General features: G+C 43.0%; 1 protein-coding gene across 4 annotated transcripts in view; it reads left to right on the top strand.

Moving 5' to 3' along the window:
* The window catches only part of sh3pxd2aa (SH3 and PX domains 2Aa), a 148,289-nt gene that overhangs the window by 15,231 nt on the left and 111,440 nt on the right, over positions 1 to 21,618 (top strand). For all 4 annotated transcript variants that reach the window (XM_049567372.1, XM_049567380.1, XM_049567389.1 and 1 more), the window contains exon 2: positions 6,395 to 6,475. In XM_049567372.1, coding sequence (XP_049423329.1) covers positions 6,395 to 6,475 — 81 coding nt within the window. The remainder of the gene's footprint in view (positions 1 to 6,394; positions 6,476 to 21,618) is intronic.

Consider the following 21,618-nt stretch of genomic DNA (forward strand, 5'->3'; position numbering starts at 1 on the left):
AAAAATGGAGTAAGTTCCACATGGAAATATGACTAATGTGTGCATGTACACTAGAGCCTGACCATGCAGCAGCTGATATTTGTTTAGTACAGATGTTTTTGTATGGGTGCGTATTAGGGGTGTAACGGTACACAAAAATCTCAGTTCGGTACGTACCTCGGTACACAAGTCATGGTTCGTTTTTTTCGGTACAGTAATGAAAAAAATAGACAACTATTAAATATCTTTTACTTATTGGTAACCTTATTAAAACATACCACAGCAGTTAACTCTTTTTACACAATTTTTGAATGAAACAAATATATATAAAATCCTGCTTTTTCATGTTGTTTGAATGAAAATAGAAATATAAAAGTGTAAAATAAAATCCTGCTGTTTTTTTAAACACATTTTTTGAATGAAAAATCTAAATATAAATTTCTGCTTTAACAGTTTTACTCAATTAAAATAAAAAGTATAGTGCAGCTGGTCAGCTTTAAAGCCTGCTCAGATTCAGTTTAACTAGGAACTTACTGAGCTTTCCCACTTTGTTAAAGTGCAGTAAACAAAACATGCTTATATCTAAAGGGCAGCTTAAACAATTTTACTCAACTCCAATGGCGTTGGTTATTTCTTTACCGCGATGGTCAGGGAAACGGTCTTTCTTTTTAAACGACGACGATATCGTGGTTTGCACCAGATTGCTTTTTCTAGTCGTGCCGGTTAACGTTCAAACTCGGGTGGTGTCGCTTTAGATGCGTTAGCATGTTAGACGTGTTTCCAAGTACATACCCGACCGCTGTTCTGCAGTGTCAGCGCACTGCTTTTGTCTTGTCCACTTGTTTATTTCCATCTTCGTATTTTACCCTGAAACCAAAGTGTTCCCAAACAGAGGACTTAAGGTTTGCGGGTGGATCTTCAGGTTCGTCAGGCTCACTTGCCATGTTGTCAAAATGCGAGAATGCGCTGCACAAAGTGAAAGCGGAGATTTACAGGACTCGGTCCATCACTCAATTATGTCCGTCGGGGAACTAGATATTTTAAATGGTTCGGCTCGCAAAAACGGAATTAAAATAAAGCAAAATAAAATAAAATAATATCCTGCGCCCAATAATTCAGTACAGGGTCGTGCCGAACCGAAAGTTGCGTACCGAACGGTTCAACACAAATACATGTACCGTTACGGCCCTAGTGTGTATGTTGGCCAATAAGTGACAAGAAATTGAAGTACAGATATGCAGAAGGTATATTCGAACCAAAGTTTACCAAGTCATTGTTTTGCAAGTCAAGTTTGCACTCTAGTCCTAAACTTTGAGTTTTGAGTCCGAAGAAGTCATAATGTGCTCTTCACCAACTGTAATGCCATTTTAACAACTGAGAAATTATTTTGTTTACATGAAGTTTTTGCGTCTCCGTCTGTAATTTTCGACCTGCACGTTTTTCACACTGTAATTTAGTTTTTGTTGACCGCTGCATATTTTTTGTACGGGATATCATTTATTTTGAACTGTTAAGCAATGTATCTTTAATTCTGAATAAAAAATGGAAAAATGGGAATGAAAAGCATGAACGTTGAATAAGGAAACTAACTGATTTGTTTCACACTTGTTGAATAACATAATTTTCAACTTTTGTGGGGGAGGGTATTCAGTATTTCTAACTCCAGTGGCTCAAGGCCAAGTGAGGTCACGAGTCATTGGTGGTAAAGTCCAGGTCAAGTTCTTTTTTGATTTTGTGAAGTTGAGTGTAAAGTGTTAGAATTTGTGATACGAGTCTGACTCATGTCCAAGTCATCTGGCTGTCATTGGGCATGAGGCAGGGTTCACCCTGGACAGGTCACCAGACTATCACAGGGCTGACACATAGAGACAGACAACTACTCACACTCACATTTACATCTACGGCCAATTTAGAGTCACCAATGAACCTCGCTTGCATTTTTTTGGACTGTGGGAGGAAACCAGAGTACCCAGACAAAAACTCCGGGAGAACATGCAAAACCACCCACAATTCTAACCACTGCACCACTGTGCTGCATATAAGCACTAATTGAAAGTAGAGCTGAGGCTGATCGAAAGTCATTAGTTTTGCAGGTATTTAATCAAAAACAAATATTTGGGAAAAATTAAAATTTGGACCTGATGATAACGCTAAATGTTAGACACTGCCATCCATAAAGCCACAAGCTACTATGTATACTTTTTCGTATCAGTCTTAAAATATTTTTTATTTGTAGGCTTATAGTACACACTCTACGCTGCACAAATGTTACACACAAACAGGCTCTGACAAGTGCTGGGGCAGCCCCTCTGTTCCCTTGAGGCATATCTCTCTCAGTCATTTAGATATGTTCCCATCAGTGTTGACTGGTATGCACTAACAGCATAAAGATATTTTGGGTATTTATACTAGTGAAATCAAATCTGGCCTTTCCACAAAGCTTTAAAAGCTAAGATGAAGATTCATGTGACGTCAGGTCACTTCAGACACCAGTTAGCTCACTTTTCCATGTGTGCCCTTTCAGTTTTCTGAAATGTACGCTAATTTCTTTAAAAGATGCTTTGTTAATGAGCACTAAAAGTCACAAAGACACTTGGTAACATTGCTGACTGTGGCAGTAAGCCAGTTTTTGACTTTTGTGATTCTTGTGACTCGGCGGTACCCCGGGGAGCAAATTTTCATAGCAATAAATGCCAACACTAATCGCTGTGGTGACACCCTACCGTGCTAAGAACAAGTTGTCAGTGTAGTGTGACAGTCACAGCTTCTGGATGCCAGTAGCTGTGTTTGCATGGGAGCGAACATACTGGGGTGGCTCCTTGCCAGCAGCAGCTGAGCCCCTTCCAGCAGCAACAAGGCCTTTTAACCCTCGGCTTTGTTGTGGAACCCTTTTTTGTTTCAAGCTGCTGCCCTTCTTACGTCAACGTCAGGGTCTTTCACTCGACCTCATTCATCTCGGCTCTGCTCTGGAGGCTCTTGGCAGGTACAGAGGGTTGGAGTGACAGTATAAGATCAGTCAGAAAGATGGAGCCTGCCGGAATAAGGAGCAGGAATACCTCACCGGGGAAACACATTTATTTAATCTGAATGCTATACAAGAGGCAAAGTCAATTGTTTCTGTGTTCACGGCGGCTTGATGCTAAGTGGATTTCTATTTGCGCTGTGTCCGGGCCACTTAGCTGGAATTCTTTGGCTGGGTGACAACATCTTGTTTTATTGCAAATCACTTCATAATGGCTATTTTAGCTGTACGTTGAGTACATGCTAAATGTATACAGCTTTGAAGTGCTTAGTATAAGATATATGGTAAACCATAAATGCTTTTTTGTCTACGTTGCTGTGATCTGGCAGCAACGATGGGAAAAAGGCAAATCTATGTCATGTGTTAATTAAAAAACATGATGTTGTATTGATGAACACCAGTCAAGAATAAAATCCCCAGTTACCAAGTTATTTATTACACTTGTGGAATCTAATACCAATTTTCTGTGAAGCTCTCAATGGCTGACACTCATCAATGTCCAGTCACCTGTACAAAAGTTTGAGTCTGTCCTCACCAGAAAGATAAAAGCATTTGTTTAAATGCTTGAATGCTTGGATATTTGAGTTTTCTTTGAGGCCTCTTGTCATCATGCATCATATCTCAGAGGCAAAGGTGGAAGTGGCTCAACATCTAAATACTTTCAGTGGTTAATTGATTAATGGTTAACCTTTGACATCCCTAACCACAATGCTACGAATGACCTAACCTATTTATGTAGTAGAGCACATTATACTCACCAGAGATTCACCTAGCTCCCGCTCCTCAGGCAACTCCATACATATGCTTGCAGATTAGTATATGAATAATGGGGTGACCTTCATTGTAATTAAATGCAACTAAGATCAACCTTTCGTCTGCATTTGCCAATGTTCCAGGCTAGGATTAAGACTACCACATCTACTTGCATCAAAGCCCACCTCTTGCTTGATGTATTCAGCTGCCTGAGCCAAGTGGGACATTTAGGAGTGGTGCGACTCCACACCTTGCGCTGAGAAGTTGAGAATATTAGAATTTTTATGGTGTTTGAAAACTGCTAGAAAAAGCAACATGGGGTGCAAGAGAGGAGTGCACACCAGGCCCGACATACCATAGGAAAACAATGGTTTTGCTGGCAATGTGGTTTTAATGACATGTCTCAGTGTGATTGGGGTCTTAGATTAGTTGCTGGAGGCGTACCAATAAATTGTATACTCAGTGTAATTTCCCCTTCAAAAGCTTTTAATCCTAATGTCATAACTTATCCACATGAGTATGATATCCAGAGCTGTTTTCTGAACCACTGTATACCAGCAGATGAAAGACCCAACCTTCTCTTAACGTCTCTGATGAAAAATTCCAGGCCTCTGGATGTGTTACCTTGGTTATCTATGTTTCATTAGATTAGACATGATGGCAGCATCACTTACCTCCTCTTGACGGATAAATGGACTCTGTCTCAATCTTATCAGGCTTCACAGGGCTGCGGCATTGCTGGAGTCAAGGGTAAAGGCCAGCAGGTCATTGTGCTGACAAAGGAGGGATGATGTCACCATCTATCCCAATGTATCAGCCACTGATAGATTTATGAGTGCTGGATTTATGAATGTTCATGTTGGGGGAATTGGTCTTGGGCTGTGTGAGCATTTGCTTGTTGGTACTACTGTATAAGAACATGCCGTTGCAATCAATTTGTTGGCATCTGTTATTTCAGTGCTGGAAGGATTGACAGAAAGTGATTGCCAATGTGATTTAATGATCTTTTGTCATTTATCAAGCAAAAATGACATTTATGAGTTGCAGCGTCTCAGATGTGGGAATTGGTTTCTTTAAGGGATGTCATCAGTTCGTCTGTTAACCAACATTTTTGACTGGTTACACATGCCGGCCTATAGGTTAATTTTGCTACTCTACAGTTTACTGCACCGCACACCACTCAGGTCTGATGGAAGCTAACATTAGCTAGCAGTGTCACACATGTGGTGATCTCCATTTGTTAACCTGTCCCGACAGCATTGCTCTGGTCTTCCCTCAGGGTCGCCCAAGTGAGTAATTTTAAGCCGCAAACTCTTTTAGCATTGTTAGCGACTGTTAGCTCTGTAAGTGTCGGTATAAGCACAGCTACTGGTGCTAGCATAGTTTACAATGCTAAAGGTTTGTGTGGCTCATAATGAAGCTACTTGCACACCAGGGTTACCTGGGGAAGACTAGAGGGTGGCCACCACTTTTCTATATTGATGCTGTAGGCCTACTGCCACTGGGATGGCGTAACTAGCGGGAATTGCCAAATGAGCGGTGCTGGTATCTACCACCCAACATGGCTAGTTTGCAGTACAGAGTGGTCAAGGCTTACATTAGCTAACCAGTGGAGACCAGAAGGTGGGAAGTGGGCTCTATGTCTCCAGCGGCTGTCTGTCACAAAGCTAACAGGAGAAACAAATAAAAGGCAAGACAGTCAAAACACAAAACATTAAAATTTCACCCTCTCTAAACAGATAGCTCTGTGAAATGAACTACTAAAACTGGGTTAATGGAGCTCTGGACTACAAATAGAGGCCTCTCGTAAACAGTGATTACTATAAACCCGTCCCGACAGTATTGCTGTGGGTATAATGTGTCCACCCACTGGTCTCCCTGCAGGGTTGCCCCAGTGAGTAAGTGTCCCGATTTTGAGCCACATACTCTTTTAGCATTGTTAGCTACTGTTAGCTTTGTCAGTGCCGTTAGCAGTATCAGCACGAGTACTGGTACTAACATAGTTGACAATGCTACAAACCTTGCTCACCAGGGCTACCTGGGGGAGACCAGAGGGTGGCCACCACTTTTCCATAGCGGTGCTGTAGGCTACCTGCCACTGGATAGTAGCCAAATGAACATGGCTGCTAGCTAGCTACCACCCAGCACACCTGGTTTGCACTGCAGAGTGGTCAAGGCTAAAGTTAGCTAACCAGTAGAGACCAGAAGGTGGAAGCGGGCTTAATGTCTCTGCATGTTCACAGCTATCTGTCACAAAGCTAACAGGAGAAATAAATAAAAGGCAAGATAGTCAAAGCTAAAAGCATTCGAATTTCACGCTTTCTAAACAGATAGTGCTTTGAAGTGAGGTGCTAAAGCTCACTGAGTCAATGGAGCACTGGACTTAAATGAAAGGCCTCTTATATCATGTCATTTCATGTTTTTTCCTTAAAAATTAACTGGTAAGTTACCGGCTAAATGGTGTCGGACTATTGAAAGCAAAATTAACTGAAACTGACATCCCTAGATTCTTCATATCAACATAGTTTAATATCTGGGTTTTGCACTTTTGGCTGGACAAAACTAGCCAGTTAAAAAATGAAATAAAAAATAAGTTGGGGCCCAACTTCTAACTTTCTTCTGCCTTTCTTCTCTTGGCAGGTATATCTCATCAATGTCACCTACTCTGATAACACCTCGCACATCATCTACAGAAGATACAGCAAATTCTTTGACCTACAGGTAATGTTCCATCACTCATGTTCCCCCCCTGCATGCTCCTTATGGGGCATGTTTGCAGAGAAATCCCTAATTACACTGATGCTGATGTATTTTGAACATGTCAACCCTGTGAACTTGCAGCATTGTTTTGTATAGATTAATGTGTATGCCTTGTGACTGTTCACTGCCGCTGTGTCTATGCCCATGTTCTCCACACCTCGTCGCCTCAGTGAATCAATGTGTGTGTTAGTAATTGGTCGGGGAGCGGGGGAGACATGGTTTGTATCCCTCAGCCTCGTAGAGATGCAGCAATGCACCGCATCTCTCCCTCTCTCTCTGCTCTCTTTATATCTCCACCCCTCCTTCTTGCTCTTCCTCTCTCTCATCTAATCTCTGCCTTACCCTCAAAACGTCAGGGAGCTGACAGGCCTTTTTTATAGTACAAGCAAGAAATCCACATGGAAGTCAATTTAATGTACCATGCTTTATAGTGGGTCGCTGTTTGATTCTCCAGTGCGGGCTGCTCTGATTGGTGGGTTCTTTAAATATAGTCTTATACGGAGGAGGTCTTTTTCTGTTTCTTTTTTTTTCACTTGGCTCAGATGCTTTTCTCTCATGTTTAAAGTGTCGACTTCTCTCTTCGGGAGTATTTATTTTGGAATGGAGCAGGAGTTGCAGTGAAAACCCTGCCCTGTGTCGCTCAGATTGACTATTCCATACTGAGAGAATGTTTGTGTGCATTTATGCGCCTTGCACCCTCAGCCCACTGCAAGCTGATACCATATGTATATGGGACCAGAGGTCTCTGGGTCACCAGTAAATATGAAAGGGCCGTAGTGAGAGCATTACAGGGGGCACATCTCAATAGCCCCAGTGTGCTTGGCCAGCAGGAAATGATGTTTCAATCAGTGGAGGAAAGGTCCTTTCTGAAAGGTCCCATTGATAACCAAAGGGGCAGTGTGAGGTGGAAAATAGACGCCCCCCTGCAACTGATTACTCGTGGAATAAAAGACAGAGGTAGAATAATAAACATGCTCCTCCGTTCTGGAAAAGTCAGAGACATAGGTGTGGATTTGTGTCTTCCTCCCGGTATTCAGCCCCGTAAATTGCCTGGGAGGAAAGTAATGAACCTTAATGGTTCATGGATGGCTTGGCACAAAATCACTCCCAGTCAGCAGCAGCAAGATTGATTTTGTTAGCTTTGTCAGATGGCGCAGGGCAAAGGTCACCCAACTTGGTTGGTGCTTTATTGAGTTGTCAAAGAAAGCGGCTCTCAGACGGCCAAAGTTTGGCAGAGTTTGGCCAAGGTGCTGATTTGTGAGCTCTATTGTGCAAAACCCAATGCTACATATTTATAGGATTTACCAGATGTCCCTTTTAAACCATACTGCAATATATCACCACCAGCACTTCACTGCTCACATCTTACTTTGCCTGGTTCCTTGATGTTTCCATTTGCACTGTGACACTCATGAATAAAACTTCCACTGGCAATACTGACAGGCCGGCTTTCTAATGCTCAGTAATCCTCTGTCTCTGCCGGTATATGGGCCGAAAGTAAAGTTCTCTCTGCCAGCCTTTGAACTTGCCAGATGCCTTTGATGGTCCTGTTTGATCCCATTGTTTTCAGAGCAACCTGGAGCCTCTCCTGTCCAAACATTTATCTGGTGCAGAGACCCTGCTGCTCTCAGCAGCCCCACTAACCCTTAGGGGAGAAAAACATGGATGGCCGCTCTGAAACCGTTGGAGAGCGCTTTAACCGAAGCTTTGGCAAAGATCGCTGGGGATTTCAAGACTGTGTCCTAGTAATAACCAGAACAGGCTGTCTTCCTGGAAACACACTAGCCTTGGTTCTGGGCAGTCGAGAATGAGACGGGCCACAGATGTTGTTTTGACCGACTTTATTTAGGTTTTGTCCCTAAAACTGACTCTTTATATTCTGCATAGAATACACGGATAATTAAAAATCACACACTTTGATATAAGACACACACACGAAGAGTCGTATAATGCATTGGATGTAGCACTGACCATGCAGTGTTTGTTCGTCTCTGTCTGTAGCACCTGTATCAGCCTTGCACGTGCACATGCTTGCCTCCTGCCAACACCTCCTGGAAAATGATGAAATTTAATGGATCCAGTCACGTTCCAAAGTGCCTCTGCCAGCATGACGCCAGCGATGTAGAGAATGTATTAAGGTAAAAATAAAAGGAGCCATATTAGTGCTATTTAGTGGCCCTCTGTGAAAAAGAAGTAATTCACGGCTAATAGAATGAATATATTAATGCGAAATGTAGCCAGAATTGCCCTCTGGGGAGCCATTTTGTCTGTGCACTTTTATTCAGTTAAGAGTGGGCTGGAGCTCACACTGTCCACTTATTTGGGGGAAAAGTAGCAGTTCTCTCTCTGCCAACCTTTACCATCGTCTTTCCATTAGTTCTTTAATTGACGGAGGTTTTGGGGGCTTTGACTTGTTTTATTAGTGGCCCTTTGTTACTCGAACAATTGACGTACCTCAATTACATGCAGGGAATGAAGGAAGACAAAAGCAAGTCAAGAGTCTTGTACACATGTGAGTACGACATCTGAACATACAGTTTATACTAAAGATAGGCATTTAAAATAATTCCCGTATTAAAGTACTTATTAAATTATTACAGAATACTTGAGGACTCACAATAGAATACTTATGTCAAGGCTTTAATTAGCCTATTTTAAGCCATAAATTCAAAGTTTACATAAGAAAAAAACTGTTACGTAGGTTAGACGCAGCACTGAAGGATCGTCTCTGAGCTGGCATAAGCTAACACAGCAGCAGCAGCTAACATCTGACACTGAGCTATTTAACGATCCCAATAAACTGTCACAGACACCGAAACGGCACACACCTATTGAATCAGCGTCGTCGGTGCCTGTTGGTGAGAGAAATCAGTGTAATTGTCAGTTCAGCTCTGTGCACAAGAAGAGAAATAGAAAGTAGGAAAGCAAACTAATGGCTAAAGTCAAGGGTGTGAGATCAAAACAAACTTGTCATATTTGGTAAGATAATTTTTTTTGCCCATTAAGCAGAAACGGTTTGAAATAGTTTCTGTTGTTGTTCAAAAATAAATATGCTTTGTTCTTTATACATTGGGTTGTATTGTTAATGTGCTAACTGGCTAACTAGCATCTTGAATCCAACCTGCCGTTCTCTTGGTTTCCCTCTTTGGACAGACTACTATGGAGAGTTATTACCTCTAACGCAGATGCAGAACATACGTTGCAGCTGGCTGCTGGCTGCTGTCTTTTCGGTGTGTTCAGTGGCTGATGACACAGGTGATGTGAGGCGATGCAACAATCTGCTTTCATCGCTGCTATTTCTTTGGTATTAGTTTAGTGTGTCTCAGCCTCAACAGAGTCTGGTACTGGGTTACAGATTTGTTACACTGGCATGGAGCTCACGCTCTTGTAGCACTACTGTCTCATAATAAACAGAGTGCGACAGCTGGGCAAGGATATATTAAAAAAGTTCGGAGTCAGGTTCATGGGTTCGATCCCCAAATGGGCCACTGATCCTTTGGGCAGCAGTAGTTCAGTCCGTGGGGACTTGGCTTTGGAACCAGAAGGTCACCTGTTCAACTTCCCTTACGGACAGAAATACAGAATGTGGACTGTTGGCTGGAGAGTTGCCAGTTCATGCTACCAGGCACTGCTGAGGTGCCCTTGAGCAAGACACTGAAGCTGCTCGGGGCGCCGGTCTGTGGGTAGCCCCCTCGCTCTGACATCTCTCCATGAATGCATGTGCAGGTCCTGTTAGTGCATGCTTCTGTATTTTCAGACCAGTGTGTGTGTAACGTGGAAAAAATAACTAAGTGAAAAAAGTGAATTTCCCCTTGAGAGACTATAAAGACTAATAAAGGAAAAGGAATGCTTCACATGTAGGACGTTTGGCGGCATTTACTCTACATGTTGAATGAATAGTGATGTCCAAATCAAGAAAGAGTACTCATGTCCATCCCTAAATACCCAGAACACTGCATGCTTTAGCTATTAGCCCTTCCCTGTTCTTTTCCGCTAATGAACAGCTCATCTTCCTTGTCAGGATGTAACCAGCTCTTTCTGGCTGCTCTGCTGTGCTCTGATGTGGTTTTGTCTCAGGCAGACTAGTGAGTCAAACAGTGTGTCCTTCTGTCAGAAGTCGACTGCCCAAGTTACTCGTCGGAAGGGAGGAAACTGGGACAGGGAGTGGAGCAGGGCGGCTGGAGGGAGGAGAGGAGCAGTGAGGAGTTAGAATAGGATGATGGTGATTGTTGTGGTGATTATGAGGCAGAGGAGGACAGTGATGAAAGATATGAAAGCGATGATGATAATGAGAATGCCAGAGACACCAGTGATGCCGATGACTAACATTGAGGCTGTTGATGGTGACGGCACTGATGATGCAGATGGGAGGAATGAAAGATATTGTGATGCTGTGGGCTTCTTCAGGGTCACTTATTACAAAGACTCCTTCATTAGTGTGTTTCAGGATCCTCTGAGGAGTGGGTGATGTGCCCTGGGTGTCCTTGGGCCCCAAGCGAAGTTGGTATATTTAAAGCTGCGGCGTGGCTCACCATTTGAAAGAAGGACGCACTCTGACTCAAGCTTTTTACGAGCCTTTGGTTTGTATTCTGTCCGCACGCGCTCACACAAACCCTCTTTTCTTTTTCCAAGTCTTCCCTCGTATGAGCCTGCCCAAAGCTACTGAATATTTAGTTTGGGGAGATTTTCATGTTGCATCTCTCTAAAATCCCTTTTTTTTAAGTGTTTAGTGCATCTTTGAAGAACCAACAGACAATATTAGTCTGGTTTGCTCACAGAGTCAGTCTCAAGGTCGATATCCAGTCCTTTCGGAAATAGCTTCACGGATGCTAGCAGCAGGCTGTCGGCACACGGCATCTTATATTCAGCGCAGAAAATTATACAGTAGCTGTGGTCAAAGCGCTTAAAAGGAAGGTCACTGAATTGGGAATCTCTAACCTCTAAGTGGGCCGTCTGATGGAAACATATGTCTAGACCACAAGGTATTATCGGTATGCCATCCTCGAGGATAAATTGCTGAAGAGCCAGGCCACTCGCTCAGCCTCTTTGTCCTTGAGGTGTTCTGTGTGGACGTACAGTAACTCAGCTGGATGAGGGAGCCCATTGTTTCAGGTCGAGGATAAAGGACTGTTTTATTTTATGTATGTGTGTGAGAGGGTGAGGAGAGTGGGAAACATACTTTTTAGCCCCGTCTGAGAGGCAGAGGAAGGACACCTACACGCCAAACACAGGAACTTTTCTTGTGAGTTACAATCGGGCACTTGACAGGACGGCCCGGGCCAGGTCCTCACTGAGTTGGGAGCAGAGGGGGGAAAGTATGCAGTGTTTCCCACAGCCGTTGCGAAGGGATCAGGAGAGTGGGCTAAATTTAGGATGAATGAGCACAGTTCAGCCGTTTGTGGGACATTTCCACGGCTCAGGAAAGTTAGCACTGTGACTGTGAGGTGACTGGGACACATTCGGAGTCGGAGAGACAGGAGGATAGTGTGCAGAGTGGTTGGAGGAGCCTTGTGAGATTGTTGGCACCAGAAAAGGAGGCATAGTTTGATAAAAACTTCATAGGAAGATCTAAAAAGAGAGAGATGGGATTGTTTTTGTCTCGGTCATCTCAGTCTCAATCATTGTGGCACAAGCCTCATTTCCACACCCACACATTTCCATAAATGAATGTAAAAACATCCTTAAACATTGCATATCGATGCTCGTGCTCCTCCACCAGTCATTCGACCTAAAAATGAGAAGAAAATCAAAGCAAGTGCAATTTCACTGATCATGTCACATCGACGAGGTTCTTCATGATGCCAGAGCAGCTGTCGTTATACGCGGCTGTGGATATCTCTGGCGTCCCTACCACTAATTCATCACATCTCTGCAAACCATCGTCACAGTAAAGTCTGAATCATCATGATGATTAAATGTCAGAGGGGTGATCAACGATGCATTCATAGCGCTCATGTTGAAACGGACTTTTGAAAGTGCTTTGAAAGATAAAGTTAAATGATCACTAACAGGGAGTTGAATGTAAATGAAAAGTATGATGACATTTATCACTCAAATAATTTGAAATTCATTCTATAAATGCGTCTTTGATTGACTTTTTACAGAGCACTGTGCATAAGACACAATCACTGAAATAAGCAAACTAAAAACAATGTTAACCATCTCTCAAGTTGCATCCTGTTCTCCCATGGATTCATTCAAATTAGCCTCGTCCGTGGCTCGAGTGTGGGGCTTGTTTCATGCATTCAAACAGCTCCACATGGTAGGCTATTGCCAGATCACATCTTCTGGCATGAAATCTCATAAGCCAGGCACATTTGAATCACTTGAAGGAGATGTTAACTGGACACTGACATGCATACATCAAGACAGAGTTTTGTCACACAGCACATCTCAAACTGAAAGCCTCCTATTCATAATGATTTACGCTGAGTGAAGAAACAGATTCAGAACACCAGCGTAACAAGCAGCCAAACGTGTGCTGTAGTCGATCAATACAGTGATCACTCTAAAGTTAGAGGCTTTGCTACATTGATGCCATATATTTATATGGAGCGTGCGGAGAAGAGGCGAAGCATTGTTCCTCTCTGGGCTTGTGTTCTTTGTGTTGAAGTGGAGAGTTTCTCCCAGTGACAGCTTCTGCATGTAGGAGCATGAAGGCAGAGGAACACGAGCCTGGAGTTCATAAAGTGTCTGTCAGTGTTTCCCTATTGAATTCTGAAGAGGTCACAGCATGTTTAAGCATCTGTTTTTTATTGTAGAGTTATTGTCTTCTATGCATCTATATCTTTCCTCTGTTACATTCATCCCTGACTCCTCCTGTGACTTCTGCTGGTGGTGATCATCATATTTAATTACATACAGTATATTAAACAGACAGAGTATATATATCCCTTCTTTGCTTCCTCTGTTTACACTGCTGCCTGTTATCTGGAGACGTATGTGGCAGCAGACAGACGTTCACTGTTGCTCTCTATCCGTCTGTCTTGTTTTCTTTGCCTCTCTTCTCTCTGCTCGGCTGGACAGCCCTCATGTTTCTGTTCAGCTCAAGGTCTCCTCCACCCGAAACAGGATGGGAAGGAGAGTCGATGAAAACTTTTTGAGCCCTTGCACTCCTGGATCTTTGGCAGCTCTGCCTCACTCTGAGCCTTGAACAGAGAGGCTGCTCAAGGTTTTTTTCTTTTTCATTACATTTCCAGCCAAGCCTCTGCTGCCTTTGTTCACCGTTTGATAAATCACGCAGTACTTATTTTATACTCCTGCTGTGTGTCTTGTTCAGAGAGGGCAGGGGTTGTGTTTTCTGCACGTGCGGATATTGAGCACAGAGCAGCTTGCACAGTTGAATGGCTGAAGGACATATGTTATCAGGAGCATATGATGAAAAGGAATGCGAAACTGTGTGAGGTGAATTCCTCTGTCATCCTCGGATGTGTAGGAACAAGCCGAGGAAAAGAGGACCTCTGACTTTTCCCTTGCTTAAATAGTAAAACTAAGTGAATATTAAATATGTTATATTGACACCTTCAAAGAAATCATATCCTGTTTGCTTTCTGGAGCAATAATTACATGCTCACGCATCAATTGTAGCTCAAGCTACTTTTTAAAACTGCTGTGTTTCACTTTTAATATTTCTTACGCTCCCACTATTGGTTGTACCAAATATAGATGCTCAGATGCTCTTAACCAACAAGAACTTTGTTTGAGTCTTATTGGGAACATAAAGGTGCCTTTTGGAGTTTTCTCGGACACTCACTGAAATACAGCATTCTTGAGGCTTGCATTGAGAGCATATCCTTCCTCCATGTTTGTTAGCTTCTTCTTTACCGCCTGTGTTACTGGGCACCAACTGTCAGTTAGCAGAGTAGTGTGAAACTGGCAGGAATGTGTACCGCAATTCCGTAGTACATGTGCATCCTTGTACAAAAAGAAAAGAAAACAAAAGAACCCAGTACTATAATCGGTCCATAGCGCTGCTAGTGGTCAAAAGCTCCACAAGGTACCTCTAAGTCCTAGACAGGTTTGACCTGGGAGCACTGAGAATGAGCAACAAATAAGCCGCACTAGGGGTGGGCGATATGTCGATTATACTTGATGTATCGCAGCTTGTTCCATGTGGGATGTATAAAATGACTATGTTGTGAACACTGAGATCAAATTGGCAGGTTTTTTTTACGCCATTGGCATGAGACTCGTTTGGCATTTTGGTTCTCTCGTTCTCTCCTATGGCCATTTCTCTCTCACAGACTCACGAAAAGATGATTCGTCGCACACACTCACCTTGCTCATCCAGACCACTCCCTCCTGAGCGATAGTGTGAGCAGACGAGAGTTATTGTATTGTTATTGTATCTGCAGGGCTCTGGACCATTCCCGCTCACAGTGAATGAATCTTCATCCACGTTTAATGATGCCGTTCTAATGATAAACTTTACACTAACTGTGGATCGGATGCTTCAAGTTCATGGCAAAAATATCAACACTTCCTGCCCAAGATGAGCCAGGTGCTTCAGAATAAAAGCACCAGTGGTTATTTCATTTTAACAATAGTTTATTAACTTTATTATAACAGTAGGTTATTAAATAGTATTTTAGTAGTTGTTTATAGGAGATTTCAAAATAATGAGATAAATAAAGTGTTTTGTGGGTCCACTAATCGCAAGACCAGCGGTTCGATTCTCAACTCCTCCAGTCTACATGTCGAGGTATCCTTATCGAGCAAGATACTGAACCCCAAATTGCTCCAGATGGCTGTTCCATCAGTGTGTGAGTATGTTAAAAGCTAAGTAGCAGGTGGCACCTTATATAGAAGCCTCGGCCACCAGTGTGTGAATGTTTGTGTGAATGGGTATGCAACTTGTAGTGTTAAAAGGGCTTTGAGTGGTCAGATGACTCGAGAGACGCTATACAAGTGCAAGTCCATTTATTCCAAATATTACTTTTATGTATAGGCCATATTGTCTGGCACTAGGCCGTACGAATCTTCACACTACACAGTTAGCCCACAACAAGTTAAAAGATACTCAATCGCGAAATATAAAACATAGTGATGTAAGATTTCAGGCTCCAGTTTCTCTTTTTGACTTCTTCTGACCACTTGATACTGTAGCTACTGTGTGGTTGCAACTTAATAAAGTCCAAAAGACAAAACCAGGCAAAATCCATGTAACTGAAAGTTAATCAAGCACACTTCCTTGTGTGTATTAACCAATCGGACACTGTGTTCTCCTGATGCCTGTAACCTCACCCATCCAGCATTCCAAACATGTAAAAACAAACTTCCTGCAGGGTTATTGCTGATTGTGCAGAATCCATGGATTACCTCTGCTTATCTAGGTATCGGTGGCAACGGCCAGTCCCAGTCCAGTCCGTGCCCTGCCTCGCCTCTCAGTCTGCAGGTTAATGAACAGTGATTGGGTAAACAGCAGGCAGGACGGGACATGAGGGAGGCAGGCTCTCAGTGCCACCCAGTCAAGTTCAAAAAGACAGAGACGAAACCGAGATAGAGACATGCAGAGATAAAACGTGAGAGTTGCCACTGGAATTCAAAGTGAAACCCAGGTGTCTATCTCTCGTTCTGCTGTCTACATCAGTCTTCTCCCTATTTGTCTTTGGCTCCCCCTACACACACGACCAGTCACGTCTTACCCGCTGCCATTCATACGTTATTCCCACAATTTCTCACCCTACCTCTCCCCCTACTGCTCGCATATCTCTCTCCTCTGCTCCATCCGTCTCTGTCTCTCCTCAGAAACCCTTCTCTGTCTCTCTCCCACCCCCCCAGTCTGTTCTGAGTGAGTGTTTCTTGGCTAATCCGTCACAACCTGCACATTCTCGGGTCAAGTGCATTAGCTTACTGGAGCTACAGGCTACAGAGGTTTCTGTTCTCTATCTTAGGCTCTTTTACATGCATGTATTTTACTTGTTAGTGTGTGTGTGAGTGTGTGCGTGGGTGAACGTGTGATGCATTACAGGTCTCCTGATTACCCTAGCAGTCTTTCTATTACCTGATGATCCAATTTCCTTCCACTGGGGCCTCTCCATCTCAGTCAGATTCAATTATGTACTGTAGTCACAGAATGAGCTGTAAAGGAAATAAAAGACCTTCAAATTAAAACCCTTCAACACATCGCAGCACCATCACACTGAGAAACTTAGCCTCTGGAGGATGGGTAAAATTCAATGAGGTCAAGTTACTAAAATTTCCTCCCAGCAGTAGTCCGAATCTCATAATGTCTAAATTGCATCCCATAGCCTACCCTTACATCTATCAAATAAAGTCAGCAACTGTTAGGTTTATTTTTTATCTATATAACAGTTATATTTTCTTACCTATTTTAATGCAGTTGTTTTTTTCCAGATTTTTTAAAAGTAAGATCAACTTGTCAGATTTTACAGTGCAGTCTGTAGCCAGAAACTAGCAGGTTAGTTGCTTCATGCTGTCATCTCTATCACATCTCTCTTACACTGTCGTTCTCTCTAGCTATCTGTCCACGCGCGGTAAACAATTGGTTTGATCGGGACAGTTGGAATAGAATACCTATGCTCCATGAAGATTATTATTTAATCTCAGTCATCTATCACAAAGTGGTCGCAGGCAGCTCGGGACAGAACCGTCACTTGATTAAGGTCCGGACTGCAGTTTGCCATTTGGTGATGCCTGTTCCAGAGGGTGACCCCTGTGGAATTAATTTTGTCAAAATAAAGAAACGTCATAGAATGTGTTGCTGCAAACAAACCAACAATTGATCCAACGGTAAGTCCCACCCCCCTGGATGCAGACAGATGTAGCATCGGGCCGACTCAGACCAGCGTCCGACAGCAACACAGCTGTGCTCCATTGACTCTAATGAAATCATGTCTTGTATTAATGATACTCTTTACCTGGAGAGGTTGGAAAAAGATATACGTTTCTTCCCTGTTTCAAAACCAAAATCAAAGCGTAGGGTTAGCTAGCTAGCTACTGAAGATATAGCCTACTGAATGTATACACATGCTGCTTTTGCTTTTTAATGATTATAACAGTGAAACAAAGACCGACCCTGCTGTACAGGAACCAGTGAAGGGAAGCAGGGACACTTTGCTGATATTCAACCAGCTGTGTGTCAACGCATTGTGCACAGATGAATGGTGTGTGACTTCCCCCTGAGGTCCCAGACAGAGGGCAAAGCCAAACACATTCATCTACACACACTGCGATGCCACACAGCTGGTTCAACATCAGTGAAGTTTCCCTTTATATTCATTGTCTTGTGTGGCGATGAGCAGTGATGTGGTGGTTCACTTTTACACTGTGATCTGCAGCCTATAGTTCGGCTTTAGCTTCTAACTATCTTTGTCTTTTTAACCTGTTGTTGCTGCTGAGTCAGTTTGACATCCTGGATATATCCTTCAAACACAGACTGTAGACCCCTCTGTCTGCTTCTCTCTGGAATCACTGTTTCAGTTTTCCAAAAATATGATAATATTTCATCAGGGAGTGCAGTTAGTTACAGTGTGGGCTTCATGCTTACTCTGGGCAGCTTGTTGGACCATCAAAAAGGGGTGGGGCTTAGCAAAGGGTCAGTAACAGCAACCAAAATTGTCACTATGAAATATGACAAGAGCTGAGATGTGAATTGCATCCAAAATCACTATCTTAGCAGGACAGTGTTGCTCAAAAGTAGCCGGTTTAGGTGTGCAGGTAGTCCCAATCTTTCAAACTGCAAACCTAGCTATTAGCTATCGGTCAATGAAAGCAAACTGCAGAGTGTCTTTTTGAATCAATAAAACACTTCCAACTTTGCACTAGTCTCTTTGTTTGATAACATGACAAGACAGGGAAAAGTTGAATTCACATTTTTCATCATTAAGTTTCCTCTCATTTAGTTTCCAGTGTTTTTGGTCTTTCTATTTCATGCTTTCTTTACTTCTCCCAGCCCACTCGTGGTAATATTCCAAACCTCACTTCTCTTTTCCCTTCCACGCCCTTGTGAGTGTCGGCCATGGAGTGCACTGAGCACCTACTCGCACACATACACACAGGGAGGGCACTGCCGTCTGATTCACCCCTTCTGAGAGAGACTGTGGTTTGGCCACACTGCCCAAGGCTTGTCCTGGCTGTCAGTATGGAAACTCTTGAGACCGTCAGCATGGCTAAATTAGGTCCTACGCTACTCTGTTAGCACTGAACCCTGGCACAGGTGAGAGCCCTTCCTCCCTGCCTTTGCCTGTAGTGAACTGTAAGTTGGCCGGCCTACTTACTTAACCCAAAGTGAGGGAGTGTGTGTGTAAGCCGACACTGTTCCTTTCCTCAGATTGAGGTTGCGGTTGCTCTGGAAAGTGAAACTGTTGTTCGGTTGCTCGGGCAGAACCCAGCCAAGCGGTTGAGGTAGTAAATGGCCTGAAAATGCCACTGGAACATTTAGCCAGGGCTTCTATTAAATGTGAAGGCAGGTTAAAAATTTTGGGCATGAATGAAGGGCAAAGCTTGTGGGATAAAAGTGTTGTTTCTTCTTTGTTTAAATTGAATCGTGGTTTCTTTTCTCATCCCTTCAAAAATGCAGTTTATTATGAGCTTAATACAAATAGCCATGTGTGCCCTAATGCCTGTAAATTACAGTATGCGAGGTGAATATCAAAAGCTTGCTCGTGTTTCATTCTCTACTACCCTTGTTTGCCCACTGGACCTATTCTGTCTTCAAGGTTTCCTCACAGCTTATGCTGTTTTATCTCTTTGATTAATGTATTTTTAATGACCGTGTGTGTGTGTGTGTGTGTGTGTGTGTGTGTGTGTGCGTGTATGTGAGTAAAGCATCCAGTTGTCCGAACTTCAACACCACCGCTTCTGCTGAACTCAGGAGACTGAGAGAGACGCATAGATTGTTCCAGTGGTTTGAAAACTCTGTATTTCCCTGCCAAGGTTCTCCTCCAGCAGGCGAAGTTTAGTGTTAACACAATTGACACAATTAGCAAACTGGCTCGGTCTTCAATTTGTTTCACTGTGAGCGCTTGGATGAAATTTAATTACACAGTTTCACTGAAATCATTCATCAGCACCTTCCACTGCTACTTTTTATACTTGACCCAGAGTTGGAAGCGCAACACAAAATTGGCCGCTGCAAACATTGTGGAAAGGATTAGTTAATTGATCAATTAGTCTGTCAACAGAAAAAAAATGACCACAGTTTTGACAAATGATTTAGTGTTTGTTGGTTTCTCCAAAATCATTTCATTGCAGATTGAATGTTATTGAGTTTTGGATGGTTTGACAAAACAAGCAATTTGCGAGGCTTTCACATCAGAGACGAGGCATGGATCCAAGTGCACGTTATTCCAAAGTCCAAATCGTTTTATTGGTGTGAACACGGTGTAAAGTACCCGGGCACAATATGCCGATCTCTGCCCGAGTTCACTTGAAAAGGTGGTCTAGAGTAGGGTTCATGTGCACTCTGGTACGGACCACATCACGTGTGAAGAACAACTGTACCAGAACAGGGAAGTGGACTACGATTTTACATGACTACAAGGATTTTTTTAACCTGTTATGAAACAGTCCAAGTTTAAAAACTGATGCCCCTGTATCAGACAACAGCGCACATACCCAGATCTGGCTTGAAGTTGGAGCTCTGGTGGAAGGTGGAGGACTCTGCATCCAACAGCAGCAGCAGCAGCAGCAGGAGCAGAGCTTTGCCTTGCTGCTTCACTGGTCCCAGCCTAAGATGGTTTGCAAGGCAGCAGTGTCCGTCTGCAGCGTTGTTTTCCACACTAGTGGTTTTCAGATTTTTGAGCCCCAAAATTTCAAGACACACCTGTATTTATATCTGTGCACAGTAGCTTCTATAACGTGTGTTATCGATCTTATCACAACATAAGACAATAAAAATAAGAAAAAATAAGACAGGTAGCTTTCATGATACTTTTTGCTGACATTTTTCTTTTGTTTTCTTTCAGTGGTAGGTCGTCTTCGCTGGTGCTTTCTTGTAATTTGCTCTATACAATAAAACCATTCATTGTCCCAATTACAGCTTCCTTTTTTTAAATATAATCATCCCTTACACTGGCTGCCAATCAGGGCTTTTGATGTGTCACACACTAATAATTCCTATGTGCGAACGGTGACAAATAGGTTGCCTGTGAAGGTTCTTTAAATGAAATTATATGTTTTTGGTAGAGTTTACCTCTTTATTTAACTTTTTGTACATTTTAAAGACTTAACGTTTCCTCAGTGAAGTGAAAAAAGATAACTATAATACCAAAAGATTGTTTGTTGCACTTGAAGCCTTAACAGTATTCAAATAACCCCACCCCCCCCCATCACTACATCACTGATACAAAACCATCTGGTTCATATCACTCATAGCCACAGATGCCACCATGTTTTTAGACAAACTAGGATTCCGGTTGGACCCCCAGAGAAAATAGGATGCCATTCCATTAAGGGTGTTTCCCAGTTGAAACCCATCCCCAGATCTTTGTTCCAAAGGCAACAGAAGGCTGTGCAGCCCAAGACTGGGGGAGTGACAAATGAGCGACTGTGGACAGACACAAGCTACCACATCCCTGCACCTGTTGTCTTATTGAAACTGAGGGGAGCCTGAAATGCCACACGGGGCACAACACCAGAAACAGATCTCAAATTTTTTTGGACAAATCCAACCCCATGTGTCACTCGTTCACATGCAATCACAGCGTAGAAGCATGAAGGATATCATATTGCATCCAAATACTGTGCCAACCATGGGCCGTGATTTGTCCAGATCTGGTGCCAGTTTATATTTAGAGGCACAACTGTGTGTGATTGTGGCTGGAAAGGAACGCCTTCCCCCCCTTGAGCCCATCGCAGACATCTGTCTCTCTGAAACTGAATACTGCTGGGTGCTAATGCATGTTGAGGCTTGATGCATGTGCTCCATTAGTTTCTATCCATATGGTTTTAGGATTTGAGCTGAGCGGAAACATATAGAAAGTAAATGTTGGTCTATAGATGATCCTCTTGGGTCAAAGATCTACTCGAAAAATCTTCCTTCCTGAGCGTGTGTTCACAAATGAAGAAAAAGGGGTCAGGGAGACAAGGGGTAAAGCAAACGTCAGAGAAAAACATGTTTACATCCTGGAGACAGGATACAT

Source organism: Epinephelus fuscoguttatus, linkage group LG3 (genome assembly GCF_011397635.1).
Source record: "Epinephelus fuscoguttatus linkage group LG3, E.fuscoguttatus.final_Chr_v1".
NCBI classification, from domain to species: Eukaryota; Metazoa; Chordata; class Actinopteri; order Perciformes; family Serranidae; genus Epinephelus; species Epinephelus fuscoguttatus.